This window comes from Elephas maximus, chromosome 5 (assembly GCF_024166365.1).
Source record: "Elephas maximus indicus isolate mEleMax1 chromosome 5, mEleMax1 primary haplotype, whole genome shotgun sequence".
Classification (NCBI taxonomy): Eukaryota; Metazoa; Chordata; class Mammalia; order Proboscidea; family Elephantidae; genus Elephas; species Elephas maximus.
Window position 1 is genome coordinate 135,873,170 of NC_064823.1, and position 23,884 is coordinate 135,897,053.

A 23,884-nucleotide genomic window follows, 5' to 3' on the forward strand; every position below is an offset into this window, starting at 1 on the left:
CCATTTATTTCCAAGTGTACACATTTATCATAAATCTGTAATTACGACAATACATTGATACTTTTCTAAAAATATGAAATGAAATGGGCAAACATGCCTGCTATGTGTGCTAACCTAAATATAAATGTGTAAGCACATGCCCATATTACATTTTTATGAATTGTATTTTCCTACATAAATAGCAAGTTACTGCTATTTTGACTTACCTCTCTTGCAAGTCCATTAGACTTTGCTCTGCAGTTTGCAGACCCTCTAAGTCTTTCATCATTTTTGCAACATGTTCTTTTGATGTCTTATTCTGCATATAAGCAAACCAGCACCCTCCAACACCAATTACTATAGAAACGGTGAGGATAAAATCTTTCATCCAGTTATGAGGTGGGCCTACAAAGAGAATTACAGATGGTTAAATTAATCTTTGAGTGTAATAGAACAACTGAACTTCAGTTCACAGAGGCATTTTTTTTTTCAGTAGCAGGTATCTAAAAATGAAAACAAAACCGGTGAAAATCTTCCTCCAATACACAAGCTCTAGCTTTTTAAAAATTATTTCTTGAAATAATCAATGTGCATATTGTAACTATTTGATATACTAGACCTGCAGGAGGGGTGAGGTAAAAACCCACAAGTATGCACCATGCCTCAGCTAGTGGGAGAGGAAGTAACACCCAGAGCCCCGGGAACCCTTGAAAAAGGCAACAGCACCTCCAATCGTGTGGTCCTCTGTGGGGTGAAAGGGGTCATAAAAAGTATACCACCATTATCATTCCAACTCCTTTCCTTCTGTCAAGTTAGGCAGCTGCCATACTTTTAAAAACCCAATCATTCGCATTTTTCACAAGCATGCAGCTACGTAACTGCTTAGGTCAATCAGTGGTTCTCAGCTGGGGGCGACTTCTCCCCCAGTAGATCTTTAACAATTTTTGGTTTTCACAACTGGGAAAGGGGAGGTGTTGCTGTCATCTAATGGGTACAGGTTAGGGATGTTGCTAAACATCCTACAATGCAGATGACAACTCTACCACCACCACTGCCCCTCCTAACAAAGAATTATGCAACCCAAAACATGAATAGTGCCAAGGTTAAGAAACTTTGGGTTAAATGGTCATAACCCATGTATTATGTTTTAGGCAGCTATTTGCTAGAGATCTCTGGGTTACTAGAGGGAAAGAGCAACGGCTCCTTTCCCACCATCCCAGGCATGATGTTAACCCCTAGCGTTGTTTCTAAGCTAAGGAGCCAGGGCCTACAGGCTCCAGTGACACAAAACACAGAAATCTACTATATAAATAATTTTCTTATTTATGCTTGATGGTCAAGCTATGCTAACTTTCAGGGGGCTCTCTGGATGGGAGAGACAATGTTAACCAATACAAGACAGTACACTATTTTAGTGCTACAAAATTATATATTTTAGAGGGGAAAATTGTCTAAATGCCCAGGCCTCTAGAACAAAGACATTTTGCACGTTTGATGAAGCGCTGTATAGAGACAAGAAGTTCCTATACTTATGAGTCTAGGGTTACACCTTTACATTTGCATAGTGCAAAAAATTACATGCTCCACACCAGGAAACCCTCAGTGCTCCACATTTCTAGAGTGCACGCCCTCACCTACAGTGGGAGAGATCCACTGCTGAAAGCTAAGGCCTTTCAACAGGTTTTGTTTCTATTTCTGCCTCATGCTGAGAAGTTTAGCTCAGGCTCTAGTTCAAATATGAGCCCTGTTCTCTGTCTCTGGCTAAAACATTAAGTTATCAGAAGTAACAACCAAAAAGGAAGAGCAAGTCCCAAACTCTACAATAAGCACCACCAACTAGAAAAGACTTAAGTAAAAACTTAAAAATATCTCTCTGTTCATTTGATAATGCTAGTTTTTTATTAAAACTAATGTGGGTGTTCCAACTGTGGGACTCATTCACTCAAATAATCCTATCACAAACACATTAAAGGTAATGCTTCACTAACCTCTTAACTGGTTTCTTTATTAAAACATTGTTTTCAACATACTTTGAGGCCAGTTTCTCTTCAAATGACTTGATAATACAGTAAAACCTGCAAAAGCTGGAACCAGTGTAGGCAGAATATCTTCCACTAAAACGAGCGACACGTAAGTGGTAAGACTGCACCCTGTCAAAGGCGGAAGGAAAACTTGCAAGCCTTGGAAAAACAAGGCAGTCCCATCAACTTTCGGCTCTCACAAGTTTCAGTTTTGTTTTTGTTGCTTATAAAGTGCTTTTCCCCCTAAGATTAATAAAGTGTAAGTAGTCCTGACCAATTTGTAAATAGAGACAAATGCTATACTTGAATTCCTACTTTCACCAACCATTCACATGAAAAAAAAATCAGAATCTCACAAAAGTCAATCCACCAATGGATTCAGTCAAAAACTTAGGACAAGGAAAAGGTTAGAAAAGGGGTCATCTCTGTGGAATGCTCAGCATTTCGGTAGTGTTCTATTTCCTACGCTGCGTAATTTCCACCAACAGTGCATTTCCACCAACCCTTACAAACGGGAGATCCAGCTATTTCACCAGCTGCTCTTTTAGTCTGAGCCAAAAAAGAGCCACAGTAAGTCATGGACCCTATCATATCACTTCAGTAACCTTTTTTTAGCAGGGCCACCTCTAAGTCATTATGATAGAGACCCAGAAGTCTCCTAGCCCCAATAATTCCAGTAAAATAAACGTTATTTTCCTAATTTATAACTTTTGAAAGCCACTCTTCTAATATTAATTGGTTTTATTCCTTTATGGATTCTGGAAAATAAAATATAATTCTTTCTAAAACATGTATTCTTCAAACACTTTCCCCCAAAGATTTCTGAAATTTGAAATAAAATAAACATACTAAGCTTCCCTTCTGGGAAAAAAACATTACTGTCAAAGTAAAGAAACACAAGGTTTATTTTCTTTACAAATATGGCATAAAATTTCTTAAATGATCCTCCTCCAAACAATCTGAAGAACAATCAAATAACATTCTCCACCTTCTGCTTCTGCCAGAGAAGTCTATTACTTTCCGAAGTTTTTCAAAAGGGTCTTTGCTTTCCATCTATATCTTAAAAAAAATCCTTTTCTTGGTGATAATGAAATCAAGTTAGGATCTATTGCTTTGTGTCATCAAGATGATTAGATGGCATCAGTGAATATCCAACTAAAACAACATTAACACTCAAACTGCTATAAAAATTTCAAGCTTTAAATTGAGAAATTTAATTCTAAATTATCAACTAATCATCATTTTAAGAGTTTTTTACTTAAGTTACCAGCTCTGAAAATCTCACGTCCCATGTTGCAATGATAGAACATCTCACCCTAAAAATCTTTCATTTTAAGATGGTATTACATTTCTTTCACAGCTAACAGGAGATTTTTCTTAGTGGTCTACTACCTTTCTTACTTTTTCCTTCTTTAAATAACACACAGATGATCTGATTATTCTTTTGCACCATACTCTAAGTAAGACAGAATACTAACGTGTTAGAGGTCCAAACAAAACCACATCCAGTGCCTTGAGCTGAAGCTTTTGTCTGTGACTCCGATCACTGATTTTCAGCTGAGATATCATAAACAATGGCTCGTGCACTGCTATCCTGTTCATTTAAGAAATACATATATATTAGATGAAAATACTGGTGGCATATAAATTTACATATTTGATCAACACATTTACATATTAGTGATGATTACTGTAAGAGTTCACCAGCATATGATTTAATACTTCATTACATGTATCAAAAACTTTTTCAGTGTAAACTCAGCTATAGAAAGATGCTTGTATGTTAATAGCTTAGATGCTATATTGGTAGATTTTAGTCTTCTAAGGTTACTTTCTGTTATAACTTACAATGATTTAGAAATTTATCCATTTAAAATTACCTTGTATAATAATCGTCTCTGGCATTTTTACTATTCTTTCACAACGAGCAATAAAAGTATAAGTAACTTACTCAACATAAGTAGACTTTAAAAATATATTTCTCAATTTAGATAATGCCACTTTTCTTTAAAAGTATCTAAAAAATCTACACCTTTACATTCTAATATTTAAACTATTTAAAAATTAAACAAAGCACAATGAAGTCCCAAGTGGGAAGTTAGACATCATCATGGGGTAGATTTAGGGATTTATGTAATAAGAAGTACTGACCTATTTTATTAGTGATGAAGAAAGTATGTGGGACAGGGAAAAGGCACAGGTGAAATAAGGAAACTCAATCACTTTGGACTCAAATTCAAGTCACTCAGTACTCAACTAAGATTTCTTAAGAACTAAGTATGATGCCATATAACACAAAGTCTAATAATTATACAATTGTTAGTAACACTTCTATTAAAAACAAGCATGTACTATGTGCCAGGCCCTGTGCCATGGGTTTAATTATAGTATCTCCATTTTATAGATGAGAAAACTAAGGTTCTGAGAGGTTCTGTAACTTGGCCAAGGATACATTATTAGTAAGTGAAAAGGAAGAAATTGAAACCCAAATATGTCTGACTCCAAACACTGTACTCTGAACCACTACATTTTATTTGGGATGATATCAGTACCTCTGAGCATGAAGAAATTACAGAAACTCCTACTATGAGGCTTCTATAAAACTTTAGCAAGTAAAGAAGGACTCTAACTTTCCCTTTACGAAATGCCTTCCTTCATCTTCTTCACAGGTACTCTTCCCGTACGCTTTAACATGACACTTGCCAAGCTGCTTGAAGGCAGAAACTATGTCTTACCTCTGTATGCCCAAAGCCCAACATGATGCTTGGCAAAAGTAGGTGTCTGATAAATGTTTGCATAACAGAATGAATGAATGCAGGAATAGATGCATAAATGAATTAATAGCAACACTATCAATAGGCTAAATTTAAGAAAGATAATAATGAAATGTAGTGAAAAGGAAACTATGTAACAGAATTTTATGCAAGATACATTATGAGCCCAGGGGTGGAAGTGATTCTACCTGAGTGGGTGAGGATGTCAGGGAAGGCCACACAGGTCTGAAGGGAATAAGGAGGCACGTGTCAGGTGAAGACAGCCTTAGTATAAGCTCTGGTACAAAGAATTACAGAGTGCTAAAGACAACAGTAAAAGGCTTAAGATAAACTCATTGCTGTTGAGTCAATTCTGACTCATAGTGATCCTACAGGACAAGGTAGAACTAGCCTGTAGGGCTCCCAAGGCTGTAATCTATAGGGAAGCAGACTGCCACATCTTTCTCCCTCAGGCTGGCTGGTGGGTTCGAACTGCCAACCTTTCGGTTAGCAACTGAACACTTAACCACTACACCACCAGAGCTCCTTAGGCATAAAATAACCATTATCAATAACTAACATAATTTTGGCTACCTATAACAAATATAAAAAATGTTTTAATATCATAGAAAGGAAACATAATAATGGGTTTCTGTAGGTTAACTGTACTAGTTTCTTACACATTCCAATAAACATCTCTGACTGCTACAAGTTATCTTACAAAAAGCTCTGTATCTTATAAAGTATATTATAGTTTAAGTTAATTGATACTAACCCTTTAAGTTGTCTCATCTACTTGCCACTACCCTATAAAAGCTTGAATAACTATCTTTCTGTTTTCACTTCTCCTCCACTTGAAAAGGCTCCACTGAGCTGACCTGAGAACTACACTTCTGCATTTATAATACGTTTTTTCTATAGAAACGTGTTCACTATTAAAAAATTCATCTCGATAAATTTATGATGTTATCTAAACAATTCTGACAGAATTTGGCATCACTCGTGACTTTTACTTCATCAAAACTTTTACTTAATCAAAAAAGTGACTATACTTTTTATTCCCAAGACAGGGCAGTCTATTTTATTTCACGTTGTTGTTATATAAAGAAACTTCCCAAAAAGTAATATAAAAAAATAGTATTTTATCAAGTATAACTAATCCTATTTCAATGCTTCGACCTGTTTTGTTTTAATTTAGAAACTTGTCTTATTTAAAAGCAAGAACTGTATCTTATTTTTTTCCGAAGATAATTTTTCCAACATATATTCTTCGTTTACTGTTCATTAAATCTTTTCATTCCCATCTTTTGTTATTGTTGTGGCCGTGAGTCCCTAGGGTGTCTGTGCATACCAAGTGCCACTGACTCTTGGCAACCCCATGTGTTTTAGAAAAGAAATGTGCACCACAGGATTTTCATGGCTATAATATTTCAGAAGGAGGTCACCAGGCCTTTCTTCTGAGGAGACTCTGGGTGGGTTCGAATCACAAACCTTTCAGTTGGTAGCCCAGTGCTTAACTGTTTGCCCCAACCAGGGACTCCTCACCTTATTTTAGTCTTTTCTCCAGCATCTAGTTGCATCATGAATACAAAATATACTCAATAAGATAAGAACTTGTTGAACAGATGCCTACCCCCGTAATTTCATCATTCAAATACGTACACAGTAAAACCAGAAATATTAACATGGAAGTTTAGAATGTGTTTAAAGGGAATATGGAAATTCTAAACTTATTCCAAAATGCAAACCTCAAAGCAACAAAACCCACTTATATAAATAGTGTATGAAAGCAAGTTGATTAGGAATATAATACATACATTTCACCGATTATAATAATGATTACACAGTAACTGATCAGAGTCTTTTTTAATTCAGGATACCATCCAAGGAGAAATGGAACATAATCTTGTAAAGGAAAAGTTCTGGTGGAATCACCGTGAATTTTAACGTTTAAATCTTGAAAATTACGAGGTCAACTAATGGTTATTTAGAAAATATAATTTACAAAAGCCGCAAAATCTGATTACAAACATCTAAGGAAAGAATTGTCAATCCGGACTTTGGTATCAAATCTATCTGGGTTCAGATGCTGCCTTTGACAAGATATTTAACTTCTCTCTGACTTATTTTTTTTCATCTGTGAAATGGGGATAGCAATACATACCTCATTTTAATCATGAGGCTTAAACGAGATAATATAATGTAGCTCTATGTAACATACACTTTAAAATGGTTGCTATTATTTATTTTTTGTTTATTAGACTTCATTTTTTTAATTGAGGTATAACTTATGGCCACTATTCTTTTTAAGTAGTTACTGTTGATATTAGAAGAATACCAATTAAGACAGAACTGTACATTAATCCATTCAAATAGGCCTTCATGAAGGTGAATCAATATCAAAAGAACAGGGTATGTTATATTTGCCAGGTGGTCAGAGGTTGACCCTTTGATGTTATCTAAAAAAGATGTACTCAGCCTACCTTGTAACTCTCAAAATTACTCTCCTTAAGAATAAAAAACGGGGGGGAGGGAGGGCTGATTAGACAAAAAAAGGTATTAAAAATTGAAAATTCATACCTAAAGAAAGTACATATTTATATATTTCCTTTGAGCCTTCAGCCATTTAAGTAAACTTCCAGAGTCATCATTGAAGAGAGACATCTAATATATAATTCTCCATTAGTGGAAAAATATATTTGGCTAATCAATTAAAGACTCACCTGGGAAGTGTTGTTCCTTTCACATTATTATCTCTAAAATTCTTCTCATATTGGGGTAGTTCGACAAATTCTATCAACCACTGAAGTGTGTCCTCCAGGGTCCAATTATGAACTGCAACAGATAAAAGAGGAAAACGAATTTCAAACACACCTGCTTTACAGAATTAAAAAATAAATAATTATTATAACTTCAGGGGAAACGAAGATGTTAGATTAAATTTTCAATTTGGACAACCATAAGTACTAAAATGATATCTAGCATTCTATGAAGAGATATACTTCTTTCCCTTAGGTGCTTACAACCTACAACAGGGATGACAGAGAAAAGAAAAAAAAAAAGACAAAATACTAACATGATTAATCCTAAAAGAAGCATCTATACGAAATTTGTAGAGGATGAAATAATCCATTATTTTCCTGGGTATATTCTTCCATCCATCCAATCCATCCATCCAATCCATCCATCCAATCATCCCGTCCCGTCCCGTCCCGTCCCGTCCCGTCCCGTCCCGTCCCGTCCCGTCCCGTCCCGTCCCGTCCCGTCCCATCCCATCCCATAGTGTTAGGCATCAGGTTCCATTCTAAGCACAGGGAATACCACAGTGAACAAGATATATAAAGTCCTTGCCTTTATGGAACTTCAATTCTTCTGGGGATGGGAAAAGGTAGCTTATGGAATGAAGAAAAGGGATGGAAATTTCATAACTCATCAACTATTAAGAAAGAAAGGGAGGATATGAGGGTAGGCCTTTCTGAGGAGTGAACACCTTAACTGAGAACCCAAAAATGCAAAGAGCGAATATTATGAAGATCTGAGAGAAAAACACCCCAAATAGAGGAAAAGCTAGTGTGACAGCCTCACGATAGGAATTAAGCTTGCTGTGTTTGAGAGACTGGAAGAAAGTAGTCAGAGAGGGGCCAGGTCAGGGATGGCTTTTAAGAACGCTAGATATTTCTAATTTCAATGAGAAGAACAGAGTAAAATAATCTGTTTTCAAAACATCATTCTCCTATGGGACAAATAAGGAGACCTGGTGGTGCGACAGTTAAGCTAACCAAAAGGCTGGTGGTTTGAACTCACCCAGAAGCTCTGCGGGAGAAAGATCTGGTGATCTGCTTTCATGAAGAAAACCCTACAGGGCAATTCTACTCGGGGTCGCTAGTGGTCGAAATCCACTCGACAGCACACACCACCACTATGCGGTGAAAAGATTTTTGGGGACAAGACTGGAAACAGAGAGATCAATAAGGGGGCCATTCCTTACAGAGAACATCCAGGCAAAAGATGCTACTGGCTTGGTGGTAGCAAAGAAGATGGTGACAAGTGGATGTATTCCAGGGATAACGGGGATAAGATGTGCTGATGAAATGGATGGGGTTTGTAGCTGGGAAAAGACAAATGGTGCCATTAATTGAGAAAGGAAAGAATGGGGATTGGGGAGGGGAGTAGGTATGGGTGATGGGATCAAAAATTCTGTTTTTAGACATGTTATGTTTAAGAAAGGTATTAGACATTTAAGGGGAGATGCAGATTGCCCCTTGGTTCAAATCTACCACTGCTACTCACCATCTTGGTCCCATTAACCTCACAGTTTCTCATCCAAAAGTGTGGATAATCATCATGTTTACACCTCATTTTATTATTAGTTCAATATATGAGTCTGAAACTTAGGGCAGTGAGGCCAAAGTGAGAGATACAATTTTAGGGGTCATCAGGATACAGATGGTCTTTAGATCAAATGAGATCACCCAGAAGAGTGAAGATAGCTATTAATAGATAGCTATCTAAGAGACAAAGAGACTGGGCCTGAATCAAAAAGAAAATGATAGCTAACATCTCCTTTCTTGGACATTTATTCTGAATTAAGTGCTTTATATGTATTTTCTCCTTTAAGCCTTATTAAGAAAAATGAGGTGTGAACATGATGATTATTCTCATTTTAAGATTAAAAACCGAAAAATTAATGAGACCAAGAGAATAAGTAGCAGTGGTAGATTTAAACCAAGGCAAAGTGACCACAGGATCTGACTCTATGCTGCCCTTAGAGCAATAATATTAAGTAACAGTGAAGAAGGAGTTAAACACTGAAAGCCACTCAGAGGTTTCTGTGTGCAGTCTGGAGGACAATGCTGAATTTACCCAAAGGTAAGAATGCAAGAGTTCCACGTTGTCCACATTTAATTTGAGGGCTTGGGAAAACCAAGTGCTTCCAGACCACAGAACTGGTCAGAAGAGAGTGAAGAAAACAAGTGAGCAATATAAACAGATCTAGGAATCCATCTGTGTATAAATTAATCCAAGAAAAGATCTTACGAATAAACTACATAAAATTACGAATTCACATTTGCAAGCACAGCTAGTTCTTGGCAATTTGCCTTTTTCATTAGGTGCTCTTGAGAAAAAAAAAAAGCCTAAATAAATCAGAAGCAAACAACTGGCTAACAAAACTTCACCTAAAAATTACATATGGTAATTTATAATTTTATATTTAGACAAAGCTCTGACTATTGTTTTTATGTGTTCTCTCCTTCATGTGTTCCTGCTACAAGCCTGGGCATGTGCCCGAGGCTGTATCCATGTAGCCAGATAACTGAGGCTATCGGCCAGCAGTTCAGGCCCTGGGTGCTTGCCACTGAATTTAATACATTCAGAGTAGCCTTTCTAGGCTTAAATTTCTTCCTATTCAAGATGAACTGCATTGAGAATTGCCCTGTCGTGAATGCCAAGAAACCCGCAGCGCAGCTGCATCTCACACACCCACACAAAACCCCGGCCAAGAACACAGGATGAGATTCTGTTATTTCAGTGACTGCTCAGCTGATCCACAGCGAGAGTCCTTGATGTAAACACTCCAGCACATCAAAATATTCCTGCAATTTGCATTCAGTCAGCACAGAATAAAATCAAGTGAAAAGAATATATATATTTAAGCTGCCCAAAGCCTAGTACTACACGGTGGTAGCGTTGCTGGCTGCCACAGAGGCGGCTCTGACTCCCCACGCTCGTATATACACATGGTGCCTAGTAAACAGGACACTGCGGTGTTTCTAAAGTAATTTTCTTTACAAAGAATCTTTAAAACAACAAAATTTTAACACCGAACATGCACTTTACTCTGGGGAGAAGTTCACTTCTCCTTGTGCTGTCTGGTTCCTTTGGTGACGCCTAGTAAAGTCCTGCATGTCTCCTGGGACCAAGACCTATATATTATATTTGCTTTCCCTGCTCCTGACGCACTAGTCCTTTAGTTCTTAGTTCTTTAGTTCTCTGTTGCTCCTCAGGCTGTTCCGTCAGTGTGAGACCCTTTTCGCCATCCTTACCTTTATTAAGTAAGTCTCAGCTTTGCCTGTTTATTCACGCTTCATTTCTCAACTAAAAATTTAATTTCCCCGACGTTGTTATATGATCGTAAATCACCCTGTACTTTTTGTACGTAGCATTTAACTGCTTACAGTTATTTATTTGTATGATCTTTCAATGTCTGTTTATTTCATTAAACTATAAGCTTCCTGCTCACCACTCTATCCCTAGCATTTGGTACATAAAAGGTGCTTTAATTATTTGTTGGATGCTGCTGAGTAAATGAACAGTACTAAATGAATAAGTGACTCGAACATGTACAATGGACAAATACTATGAAAATTTTTATTTTAGTGAGGAGAGAAAATAAGCAGAAGAGGGACCGTTTGTATAAGACATTCTTGAAGGTAAAGGAGCTATTCCTTTAAGAATTACCCAGTTCCTTATTACTTCTCTCACTACTCTTTTACAAGTATTATTGCTAAATAGCACTTCCATCAGAGGGCAAGTTGACCCTGGGGCGTAGTAGTTAAGAACTAAGGCTGCTAACCAAAAGGCTGGCAGTTCAAATCCCCCAGGTTCTCCTTGGAAACCATATGGGGTAGTTCTACTCTGTCCTATAGGGTCACTTTGAGTTGGAATCGACGCCACAGAAAGGGTTTTCTTTTCTTTGGGGGTGGGGGGGTGGGTAGGGGTACTGCTTTTAGAAATACTTTTCCCAATCGACAGAGCTATGGAAATGCCAATTTCTATACTGTTAATTTATATTGTTTCTGATATTGTGGCCAACGCAATAAGTTGGTATCTCAGCGTTACCGATTTTTGAAAATTTATTCCGGGACCAATAAAAGACCTCTGGAATGGCAAGAGTTCCCACTCTAGTCTCAGCTGCATCCCTGATTCACCGTGACATTGTAGCCAGGTTATTTAACTGTCGCTTAGTTTCTTTCTTTTTTATTTTATTGTGCTTTAGGTGAAAGTTTACAGAGCAAATTAGTTTCTCATTAAACAAATAATACACATATTGTTTTGTGACACTGGCTGCCAACCCCACAATGTGTCAACACTCTCCCCTTCTGGACCTTGGGTTCCCTATTTCCATGAATCCAGCTTTCCTGTTCCCTCCTGCCTTCTCATCTTTGCCCCGGGCCAGTGTGTCTATTTAGTCTCATATACATGGTTGAAGTATGTTTGTGTTATTTTTTGTTTTATGGGCCTGTCTGATCTTTGGCTGAAGGGTAAGGCTCAGGAATGACTTCAGTACTGAGCTAAAAGGTATCCAGGGGGCATGCTCTCGAGGTTTCTCCTGTCTCTGTCAGACCACTAAGTTTGGTCTTTTTTTTTTTTTTTTTTTTGGTGAGTTTGAATTTTGTCTTACATTTTTCTCCGGGTCTGTCCAGGACCTTCTATTGTGATCCTTGACAGAGCAATCGGTGGTGGTAGCTGGGTACCATCTAATTGTGCTGGACTCAATCTAGTGGAGGCTGTGGTACTTGTGGTCCATTAGTCCTATCAACTAATCTTTCCACTGTGTCCATGGTTTTCTGCATTCTCTCTGCTCAAGACAGGGTGGGACCACCTGATGTATATTAGATGGTAGCTCACAAGCTTTTATAACCCCAGACGCTACTCACCAAAGTAGGATGTAGATCATTTTCTTTATACACTATGTTATACCAATTGAACTAGATGCCCCCTGAAACCATGGTCCCCAGCTTCAGCCCAGTTAACTCAGTCCCTCAGGGAGTCTGGATGTGTCTATTAATTTATGACGTTGCCTTGGTCAAGTTGTGCTGACGTCCCCAGTATTGTGTGTACTGTCTTACCCTTCACCAAAGTTATCACTAATCTATTGTCTAAACAAACAAACAAACAAAAAAACCATTTCTGTCGAGTTGATTCCGATTCATATCGACCCTATAAGACAGAGTAGAACTGCCCCATAGGGTTTCCGAGGAGGGCCTGGTAGATTCAAACTGCCCACCTTTTGGTTAGCAGCTGAACTCTTAACCACTATACCACCTGGGTTTCCTAATCTATTGTCTAAGTGTTTTTCCTGCCCTACCAGCCCATTCCCTTGCAACCATCAAAGATTGTTTCTTCCTGTGTGTAAACCTTTTCATGACTTTTTATAAAGGTGGTCTTATACAGCATTTGTTCTTTTGTCATTGATTTATTTCACTGAGCATAATCCCCTCCTCATTCGTCCATGCTGTGAGATGTTTTGTGGACTCATCATTGTTCTTTGTCGTTACACAGTATTCCACTGTGTGCATGTACCATAGTTTGTTTATTCATTCATCTGTTTACTGGAACTTAGGTTGTTTCCATCTTTTGGCTATTATGAATAATGTTGCAATGAATATGGGCGTACATAAGTCTATTCATGTGACAGCTCTTATTTCTCTAGGAGATATTCCTAGGAGTAGGACCACTGGATCGTATGGTATTTCTATTTCAAGCTTTTTAAGGAAGCGCCATATCATTTTTCAAAATGGTTGTACCATTTTGCATTCCCACCAGCAGTGCATAAGAGTTCCAATCTCCCCACAGCCTCTCCAACATTTGTTACTTTCTGTTTTTTTTTTCAGTCAGTGCCAGTAATGTCAGGGTTGTGGCTCAGTTTCTTGATACAAAAAATGAAACGGATGGTCTTTAAAATTACTTCAAATTCTGTGCCTAAGATTCCATTATAACAAACCAGACTTGGTGTTTAAAACATTGCTAACTAAACTGTTAGCCCTAAACAGTAGATGACAGAATACTGTGAGGAAAAAAAAATTAACTCTAAAGCCCTTTCAAGAAAAGAGTTGCTGATAAAACTTACTGTTTATTAAACACCAGATTTATAAATGTCATTTCAAATAATCATCACAACAGTTCTCTGAAGTAAGTACATTTATCATCATATTGAAAATGGAAGCTTACAAAGGCTAAGTTCTGAATTCAATTTAAAGGACTGAATGGCTAAGTCAGGGTACAGATCAAGTCTATTTCTAGAGCCACTGACCACTGTGCAGTCACATTGCCTCTTTAGAGTAAACTAATAGGTCCCAATAATCAGATCAGGCACCAGAAATAGACAGTTTATGCTCCAGTCATACTTGCAGCCATATTTGCAGCTTTCTGAATGTGCCATATTCTCCCAGGCCTCCCTTCTTCTTCCTTCTTTGCCAGGCTTATCCTTCCTTAGCCTTCACAGCTTACATCAGGAGCTCCCTTGTCCACAAAGTTCTCCTTATTGTAGTTATATATTTACAGATTATAGTTCTTCTTTGTGTTTCCTGATCACCCATTCACATAACTGCCACAAGACTTATCACATGCTATAATGTAATTGTCCGTGCTTGTCTTGCCCTCTGGATGATGAGTTCCTACAGGGCAGGAACTTGTTCTTTTACCAAGCACACTGTGTGACACATACCCCATACCCATTGCCATCGAGTTGATTACGACTAATAGCGACGCTACAGGATAGAGTAGAACTGCCTCATAGAGTTTCCGAGGAGTGCCTGGTGGATTCGAACTGTCAGCCTTTTGGTTAGCAGCTGTTGCTCTTAACCACTATGCCACCAGCGTTTCCACGCGACACACAGCATGCAATAAATGATGAATAAATGGCAAATAGATTTTTAACACTATAACGTCACATTCATGGAGACCCTGGGTGGCGCAAATGGTTAAGCACTGCACAATTAACCAAAAGCTTAGCAGTTTAAACCCAGTTGTTGTTATTGTTATTGGGTGCCATTTAGTCAGTTCCAACTCATAGCCACGCTATGAACAACAGAACAAAACACTGCCCAGTCCTGTGCCACCCTCACAATCATTGCTATGCTTCAGCCTGTTGTTATAGCCACTGTGTCAATCCATCTTGTTGAAGGTTGTCCTCTTTTTCACCGACTCCCTACTTTGCAAGCATAATATCCTTCTCCAGGACTGATCCCTCCTGATAACAAGTCCAAGGTACACGAGACGTAGCCTTGCTATCCCCGGTTCTAAGGAGCATTCTGGCTGTACCTCTTCCAAGAAAGATTTGTTAGTTCTTCTGGCAGTCCATGGTATATTCAATATTCTTTGCCAACATCATAATTCAAGGGCATCAACTCTTCTTTGGTTTTCTTTATTCACTGTCCAGCTTTTGCATGTAAATGAGGTGATTACAAATATCATGGCTTTGAGTCAGGTGCACCTTAGTCCTCAAAGTGACATCTTTGCTTTTTGTAACACTTTAGAGAGATCTTTTTGCAGCAGATTTGCCCAATGCAATAAATCATCTGATTTCCTGACTGCTGCTTCCATGGTGTTCATTGTGGATCCAAGCAAAATGAAATCCTTAACAACTTCAATCTTTTCTCTGTTTATCATGATGTTGCTTATTGGTCCAGAAGTGATGATTTTTGTTTTGTTTATGTTGAGGCGCAATCCATACTGAAGGCTGTGATGTTTGATCTTCATCAGTAAGTGCTTCAAAGTGACAATGAGTAGCAGTTGAGCCCAGAGGCATCTAGAAAGACTTGATGATTTACTTCCAAAAGGTCTCAGCCATGAAACTCTATGGAGTGCAGTTCTGCTCTGCAACACGTAGGGTCGCCATGAGTTGGAATCAACTTCGATAGCAACTTTTTTTGTTTTAATACCACATTCCTTTGATATAGGGCTTTACATTTACCCTTTCACATAATTCTCATTTAACCTCCCTCTGGGTGGTGTAAACAGTTAAGCGCTGGGCTACTAACCAAAAGGCTGGTGGTTCAAAAACACCCAGAGGCCCCCTCAGAAGACAGGCCTAACGATCTGCTTCTGAAAGGTCACAGCCATGAAAACTCTATGGACAGTAGCTCTACTCTGAAACACATGGGGTCATCATGAGTTGGAGTCAACTGGAATCGCCTCTGAGAAGTGGCTGTTATCGCTACATTCCACACAACACATGGTCACATACATCCTGCAACAGAGTTAGAACTTGAACTCTAACCTTCTGACTCCAAGTCCACTGCAAATACAGGTGGCTCCTGATTTAGACAGATAGCTGTTTTACTCTAAAACTTGAAATATATTTTCTCTTAGAAACAAACCTTCCAGACCTATAGTACTAATAGTAATACAGAAATTAAACATATATGAGCAATCTGCCATAGGTAGTTGCATTAATGGATTCAGGGTTCTACCTGAAACATCAAGTACACATTGTGGCCTACTGAAAGCCTGGAAGTTGTAACGGAAAAACTCAGAACCAAGGCATTCAGAGCTGGAGCAGGGCTCTGGAGAAAAGGGGGTGGTGAGGGACAGGAAAAGTGGGGACTGGATGGTGAACTCAATCAAAACTCCAGGAGTTGAGGGGGTGTGAGGATATAGAATGTGTCTGAGATCAGAGGTTTGTGGATTTTCACAGGAATAGAGACCAGATGAAGAGTCTTGTTTCTATCACCCCTCCCCACTTGCTGCTATCAGCAGGGCTGTTCCTGTAATAGGGGATGAAGTTCCTGGTTCTCCACCATTTCCTCTTCCTGCTGGCTACTGTCAGTCCCACCACGATATCGCTATTTTGTACTAGCACTTGACAGAAGTGAAAAATGATAACTGAGCCTAAGAGGAGAGAACTCTTGAACAGCAGTAGCATCTGCGGTAATGTGGAGATAGGAAGATTGGAAACAGCTAGCAACAGGGAGAGGTAAGAAACTGGCTCCCCGTGGCCACCCAGCTGAAACAGACTTCTTAAAAAAAAAAAAAACACGAGTCATGCACAGATACATACATCCTCAGGTGTACAAACTAGGTCATAACTAGACAAAGCACAACTGCTGAAAGTGATCTCTCCTTCCCCTGAATTTTTATAGTACTTACTATGTTTTCCAAATAGCGTATCATATGCAATACCTTGTTTTGTAACTACCTGCTTATATCTCATGTTCCTACTATAAACGTCTGTAGGACAGGGACTACATTTTTATCCCCCAAGAGCCTAGCAATGTACTAGGACTCAAACATATCAACAATCAGGAAGACGGTGCAGGACCGAGCAATGTTTCCTTCCGTTACAAACAGGTTCTTCATGAGTCAGAGCCAACTCAATGCCAAGTAACAACAAGAGCCTACCACAGAAGCCAGCACAAAGTCGCCATTTAAGTATCAGCTGAATGTATAACTGACTTTTTTTTTCTTAAAGACAAGAACCTATTTTGTTTTGTCTTTGTCTAGTTGCTCTCCTATAGTGCGTGAATACATCAAAGGCAATTCTATTTTTAAGATCTCATTTCAAAGCAGCACTGGAGAATCCTCGGCTCCAAAACAGGATCACAGAGACCTATAACTTAATGGAAGTTACAAGATGCCAATTTATAGCTGTGTGCTTGACAGGAGGAGGAGATGAGAATTTGCGTGCTTATAGTCCAGCCCCCCGTCTTAGGCAAACCTGATATAGGCAAATCAATATGAAAGACAAACTGTAAAAGATTAAAATACATGTATTTACTTGCTCCTTTCATCTATAAAAGGTAATCTTATAAAACCAATGTCCTCAGTGCACTTAGCCATATATTTGTATTAAGTTACAGGCCTAAAAATACAATACAGCTTAGTGAAGTACCACCATATAAGTTTTCATCTGTTATATTTAATATAAGTAGATGCTGTTCTAAAAACCTTTAAAGATTATTTGTGAAATCACCTAAATACTGCAGGGGGAAGGGGAGAGCATCTAATTTCTAATTATAAATCATTTGTGAACATGTAGGCATACGTTAATAACAGTGGTAGCTAACATTTTATAAGCACATTTTGGCAATTTCCAATCACATGTTAAACATTTTACATGAATTATAAAATTCTCTCCAACAACCTCATGAAGTAGGTATTAAAAGTAATATTATCATCCTTGGTTTACAGATCAGGAAGCTGGGGCTCAGGACTTCCAATAGCTTGTCCAGGAGTATGCACTACATAAGTAGTAGCAATAGGGTTCAAAAACCAGGTCTGCTGACTTCAAAATCCCCACTCTTTAACCATGATGTTCCTCCTCCTGTACATTCTGAGAAAATTTCACAGTGTAGCCAAATTCCCTATCAGCTGTGTAGGACCTTGGACATAACAGACACAGACATTATACTTATTCTACATTTCATTTTTAATAGCTTTCCTACTACATTTTTAAAAACTGCAATAGTCAAAATTTGTGATCTAACACATTTGTAATGTTAAGAAAGTGCCTGGCATTAACAGTTTCTTTTGGCAAATTAATATATTTAGAGAATAACAACTTCCGATGTCATAATATGGCTATGCAGCTAAATACACACTCACTACTTCCTACCAAAGCACAAAAATATCTTTGTAAGTACCACAAGGTTTCATATAGGGGCCAGGAGGGATGAAGAAATAATAAACATTGCTAGCAAAAGTAACTATATAAAAACCATTTAAAGCTGGTCATAAGGAATGTTATGGAAAGAAGTCCTATATTGTGAAGCACGTTTTATACAGAAGCGAAAAACTATTAGCAGTTTGAAAAACGTTTGGATTACTGGCATGTTTACATAAAGTATTATACTTGAACAAGACATTTAACAGTATTCGCCACTTTTAAGTTCAATTTCAACTGAGAATTTCAAATTATATAAGCCTCAGCAGTTCTCTTTACATGACAGAAAAGGGATAACATAACTTACCACAGGAAAATGCAATTAACCTAAGGCTCAAAATAACAGGGCTTTGATAACGAAAAGCAACTTTAAATGTAATATGAACACGAAAGAAAATAGTAACTTTCTAAAATCCAACGGGAAGAAGTTTAAGGGCTGCCACATTTCATCTTAACTCACTGAGTTTTATGCTCTTTGGGTGTCATTTCTAAGTGAGACTTTAGATGATCAGCTGCTCGGCACAGTCAGGACAGGCTTATCTTTAGAACAGTGCCAGCATGTGAGCTCCTCATCGGCACGTTGCTCCGCAGGGCATGTCTTTGTAACATGGACTAAATTCCTGAAACATGCTATATTGGGACACCTAAAAGCCAAGCCACACCCTCTGACTTGGGAAGTTGAGATATCAGTAGTTGTACCAAAGAGAAATAAATACACACTTTTTCTCATAAGCTCTTTATCCTTTATCATGCAAAAATTACATGTCATTTTTAGGTACACTCGGTAAACTCTGGTAAATGTCTCAACATTCAGAACTTAAAAATTACTAAGGTGTTCTCTTTCCATCGGTGGCACAAGGGATACTATGGGAAGGCTTAGTATCTCTTCCATTGTGAAATGTAATCTTATTGAAACAGTATATTATCAACACTTTCTCCTGCGAAGGTGGTAGGAGAAAACAAAGACATATCTTGAAAACAGAAATTGGAGTAATACTGAGTCTCAAAATCATACCACTGTTCTGAGGACTATCTGACAAAATATATGTAGAAATGACTATTACGGATGGTTGTTGTCATTAGGTGCTATCAAGTAGGTTCCGAATCATAGTGACCCCATGTACAACATAACGAGACACTGCCCAATCCTGCACCATCCTACAATTTTTGGTATGTTTGGGGCCACTGATGCAGCCACTGTATCAATCCATCTTGTCAAGGGTCTTCCTCCTTTTCGCTCCCTCTCTACCCTTACCAAGCATGATGTCTGCCTTAGTCATCTAGTGCTGCTATAACAGAAATACCACAAGTGGATGCCTTTAACAAAGAGAAATTTATTCTCTCACTGTCTAGCAAGCTACTAGACCAAATTCGGGGCATCAGCTGCAAAGAAAGGCTTTCTCTCCCTTTAGGCTCTGGAGAAAGGTCCTTGTCATCAGTCTTCCCTTAGTATGGAAGCAACTCTGCACAGGAACCTCAGGTCCAAAGGACGTGCTCTACCCCTGGTGCTGCTTTCTTGGTGCTTTGAGGATCCCATGTCTCTCTGCTCACTTCTCTTGTTTATATCTCAAAAGAGACTGGCTTAAGATACTACCTAATCTTGTAGGCCCCATCAATATAATTGCCACTAATCCATCTTTTACTTCGTACTGATAGGATTTACAACATATAGGGAAACCATGTCAGAAAGATAAAACGGCAGACAATCATACAAGAGAATCATGACCTAGCCAAGTTGACAGATATTTTTGGAGGACACAATACAATCCATGACAATGTCCTTCTCCAGGGATTGGTCCCTCCTGATAACATGTCCGAAGTACATGAGACGAAGTCTCACCATCCTCACTTCCAAGGAGCACTCTGGCTGTACTTCGTCCAAGATAGACTTATTCATTCCTCTGGCAGTCCATGGTATATTCAATATTCTTTGCCAACATTGTAATTCAAAGGCATCGATTCTTCTTTGGTCTTCCTTATTTACCGTCCAGCTTTTGCATGCATATGAGGCAATTAAAAATATCATGGCTTGAGTCAGGTGCACCTTAGTCCTCTAAGTGACATCTTTGCTTTTTAACACTTTAAAGAGGTCTTCTATAGCAGATTTGCCCAATGTAATACGTCATTTGATTTCTTACTGCTGCTTCCACGGGTGTGGATTGTGGATCCAAGTAAAGTGAAATCCTTTACAACTTCAATCTTTTCACCATTTACCATAATGGTGCTTATTGGTAAAATGTTCTATAAGTATAAATTATAATCCTAATAAAATAGGTAACAAGTATCCAAAAAAATCCAAATCTACTGCTGTCGTGTTGATTCCAACTCATAGTAACCCTATAGGACAGGGTAGAACTGCCCCATACGGTTTCCAAGGAGCACCTGGTGGATCCAAACTGCCAACCTTTTGGTTAGCAGCCAAACTGTTAATCACTACACCACCAGGGTTTCTAGGTAACAAGTATATGATCAAACAGTTTTTGCAAATTAAGGGAAATTGAAGGAATGCACTTTCTTTACATATGATTCAACAAAACCAGTGGGCTTATTAGCTACAAAAGAACTAGACGTTCGGTCACATTTCCCCAAATATCTCATTATGGGCATCACTGAAGATAATGACTTAGGGGCAGAATAGCTGAATCACTGGTTATTCATTCTTTCATTTTACACTCAAGTCTTTTTTTTTTTTTTTTTTTTAACACTGAACTGAGAATAAAGAAAATATTTCATATCAAATGAAGCTAAGTTCATTAATGGCAGACAATGTTTCTTACTCATTTCAAATTCCCCAACATCTTATAAAACCACCAGTTGCTCTGGGGTTAATTTCGACTTAGCGCGACCCCATGTGTGTCAGGGTAAAACTGAGCTCTAGAAAGTTTCCAATGGCTGATTTTTTGAAGTAGACTGCTGGGCCTTTTTTCCTAGGTAAACTCGAACTGTCAACCTTTTGGTTAGCAGTCAAGTACGTTAACCATTTGCACTACCCAGGGACTCCCAATATCTTATAAGAACCCAAAAAACGTTTATCTTATACAATGCCAAAAATACAGCAGGCACTAAAATGTACAATGGTAAGTACACAGTAGGAACTTGATAAATATCTGCTGGATGAAATGGATGACAAAATCATTCTGTTAACCAAGGATGCCAGGAGCATGTCATCTTCATTCACTCCTTTCAGTGGCATTTTCTAGATAAAGCAACAAACTTAATCAAAAAGGTGACTAAACTTCATAAAATGGAAAGATGTAGTTTTCCAAAGAATTTTTCAAAAAAAAAAAAATTTACTTATAAGTTATAGCTTTAGAAACATTTAACTTTCTGCTATTAAAATTATCAAAAATGCTCATTTTTTTCCTTAGAATTTAGAAGTTTCTTCAAAACATTTTCTGTACAGGTGACCTGGGATTCCTTCATTCAGCAAATATTTGCTGAGTAATTACTACTGGACACTGGATAAAATAAATATTAAAAAAATCAGAGTCAAGAAAGTATTACCAATAGCAGAAAGAGCAATATAAGAAAATGTATTAACTGTTACATGAGTTTAACAAAAAATGAAACACAACAGCACAGTTACTAAATACCTTATTTTTAAAGCATATTAAAGGTGTCCTCATTAACATGAGTTGCTGGATAATGCTCACACTTCTCTCCAAGGTTTGTTTTTTTTTTCCCCTCCCCAATTTTCAAATTCATTTCAAAATCTCTCAGTTGCCCAGCAGTATTCAGGCTACAGGTGAGGGCTGGAACACAAGCTAGCAGTGGCCAAGGTCTGCAGAAGGTGGACCCTGGAGCGGCAGCTCTGCAAAGGCAGAGGCCGACACAAGGCGGGTTCCTAAGTAAGGCAGCATGCAGCTTAATGGAGCAGGAGAATGGCGACATAAGGAGGATGGAGCAAATATGTACATATATTGAAGAAAACAGAAGCCAGCGTTTTCCCTGTAGGTGAGAAAAAAAAAAATTTCTTAAGGGAGGTACAAATAGGGGAAGTGGCTAAGCTAGAACTACCCCTGTAGTGGTAGACTGAAATTGGACGTTAAAGTGTGAATTCATGGCTTATAATACATAGAAATAAATATAAATGTTGTGAGTTTCTTAACTCTGCCCACTTAGAGGGCTTAGGAACAAAACACAACATCCCAGTAGCAAGGAGCACACCTACTGTCTAGATGATGGTTTCTAAATACCACTTTCACCTGAAAGAACCAGGACACCTTAGAGCAATGGTTGTTTCTAGGGTTGGGGCTAAGAAAAGACAAAATGAGCCTGCAGCATCTTTTTTGTGCCAGAATGTAAGAATGTGCACAAAAAAATGATGGAGACATACAAAAGGATATAGAAGCCTGCCTGAAAGGCCTCCCACTGGCCACATTTGGGACAATTTGAGCATCAAAATAATGACAGTAACAAATTAAAACCAGCTGAATAAAACAGAAATCCAGGAGTCCTAACTGATATAAATAAATACAGAACATCAATCTTCAAAACAGTCATAAAATTTTGAAATTCAGTATTTCTCCAATTTCTGCTTTCACGTCTTTATTATTTCACATCATCTTCACAGAAGGTGTTGAAAATACACTCTGTTAAAATCTTTTCCTTACAGCAGAATGCCAACTAATAAACAAGAGGAATGATGAGATTATAAAAATTACCATTCGGCAACCATCAGAATAATATTAATTCAGGCAAGAAACATCCATGGATGCTAAAACTAGTGGGAGAAATTAAAATGAGAAATGTGATTTTACAGTCTCAAAGTATCTCTCCACAAAATACTTATTAATTACAAAAGAGGAGGGGTAACTTTGTCACTACAGGAACCTAACGGACACTATTTTAATCAGTATTTTCTTCAGTTGTACATAGGGTGGCTATGAGTTGGAACTGAGTCAATGGCTCCTAACAACAAAATGATCAACATTTTTGAAGATTACAGGCCAAGGTCATGAAAGTCCAAGAAATATTAAGGCATTCCAGACTGAAGAAGACTACAGAGACAGGATAACTGAGTATAATGGAAGATTCTGGGTCATTTGGCTAAAAGGGTCATTAAGGACAAATGATAAAACTGGAATTAGGGCCTCTGGACAGAGTATGTATAGGAGTTCTTTGTCTGCCTTGCAACTTTCCTCTCGATTTGTGATTGCTTTCAACTAAGAAGTTAAAATTAAAAAAAAAAAAAAATTATTCTTCTTCAATTATGTAGAGAATTCTATTGCTTCCTAATTTCTCTATTACTTTATCACTAACTTCTCTATTACTTGTAGCTTGTGATTTTCTTCAAACAAGTATAATAATCTTAAAAAAAAAACACTAAAAATGATAACAGCAAACAGTATGCCTTTATTAGCTACTAAGCGCTGTTTTAAGCTCTTTATATTCATTGACTCATCTAATCCTCAATACAAGCCTCACAGGTAGGTACTATTATTCACCACATTTCACAGATGAAGAAAGTCAGGGACAAAGAGATTGTTACTTGCCCAAGGTCACAAATCTAGTATGTATTATGTAGAGGCTTAAAATCCAGGCAGTGACGTTCCATGCTCTTACTTACCTTGGGATATTGTCTCTCTAGGAAAGGATAGCTGTGCCTTTGGGTTTCTCAAGGTATCAGTGTTTAAAAAGATGAGAGATTTCAGTGGTTACAAAGCCTCAAAACCTATAAAGTTTTCTTGTTCAGTCCTCATTTAGTTATCAGTTGGCAACAAGTCAAACTGTGCTCCCTAGGGTTT

The 23,884-nt window shown here is 38.0% G+C and overlaps 1 protein-coding gene across 2 annotated transcripts in view; it reads right to left on the reverse strand.

Moving 5' to 3' along the window:
* STIM2 (stromal interaction molecule 2) overlaps positions 1-23,884 on the reverse strand; it is a 199,926-nt gene that overhangs the window by 39,973 nt on the left and 136,069 nt on the right. For both annotated transcript variants that reach the window (XM_049886396.1, XM_049886397.1), the window contains exons 4-6: positions 7,477-7,588; positions 3,479-3,594; positions 207-384 (exon numbers count right to left, since the gene is read on the reverse strand). In XM_049886396.1, the coding sequence (XP_049742353.1) occupies positions 207-384; positions 3,479-3,594; positions 7,477-7,588 (406 nt within the window). The remainder of the gene's footprint in view (positions 1-206; positions 385-3,478; positions 3,595-7,476; positions 7,589-23,884) is intronic.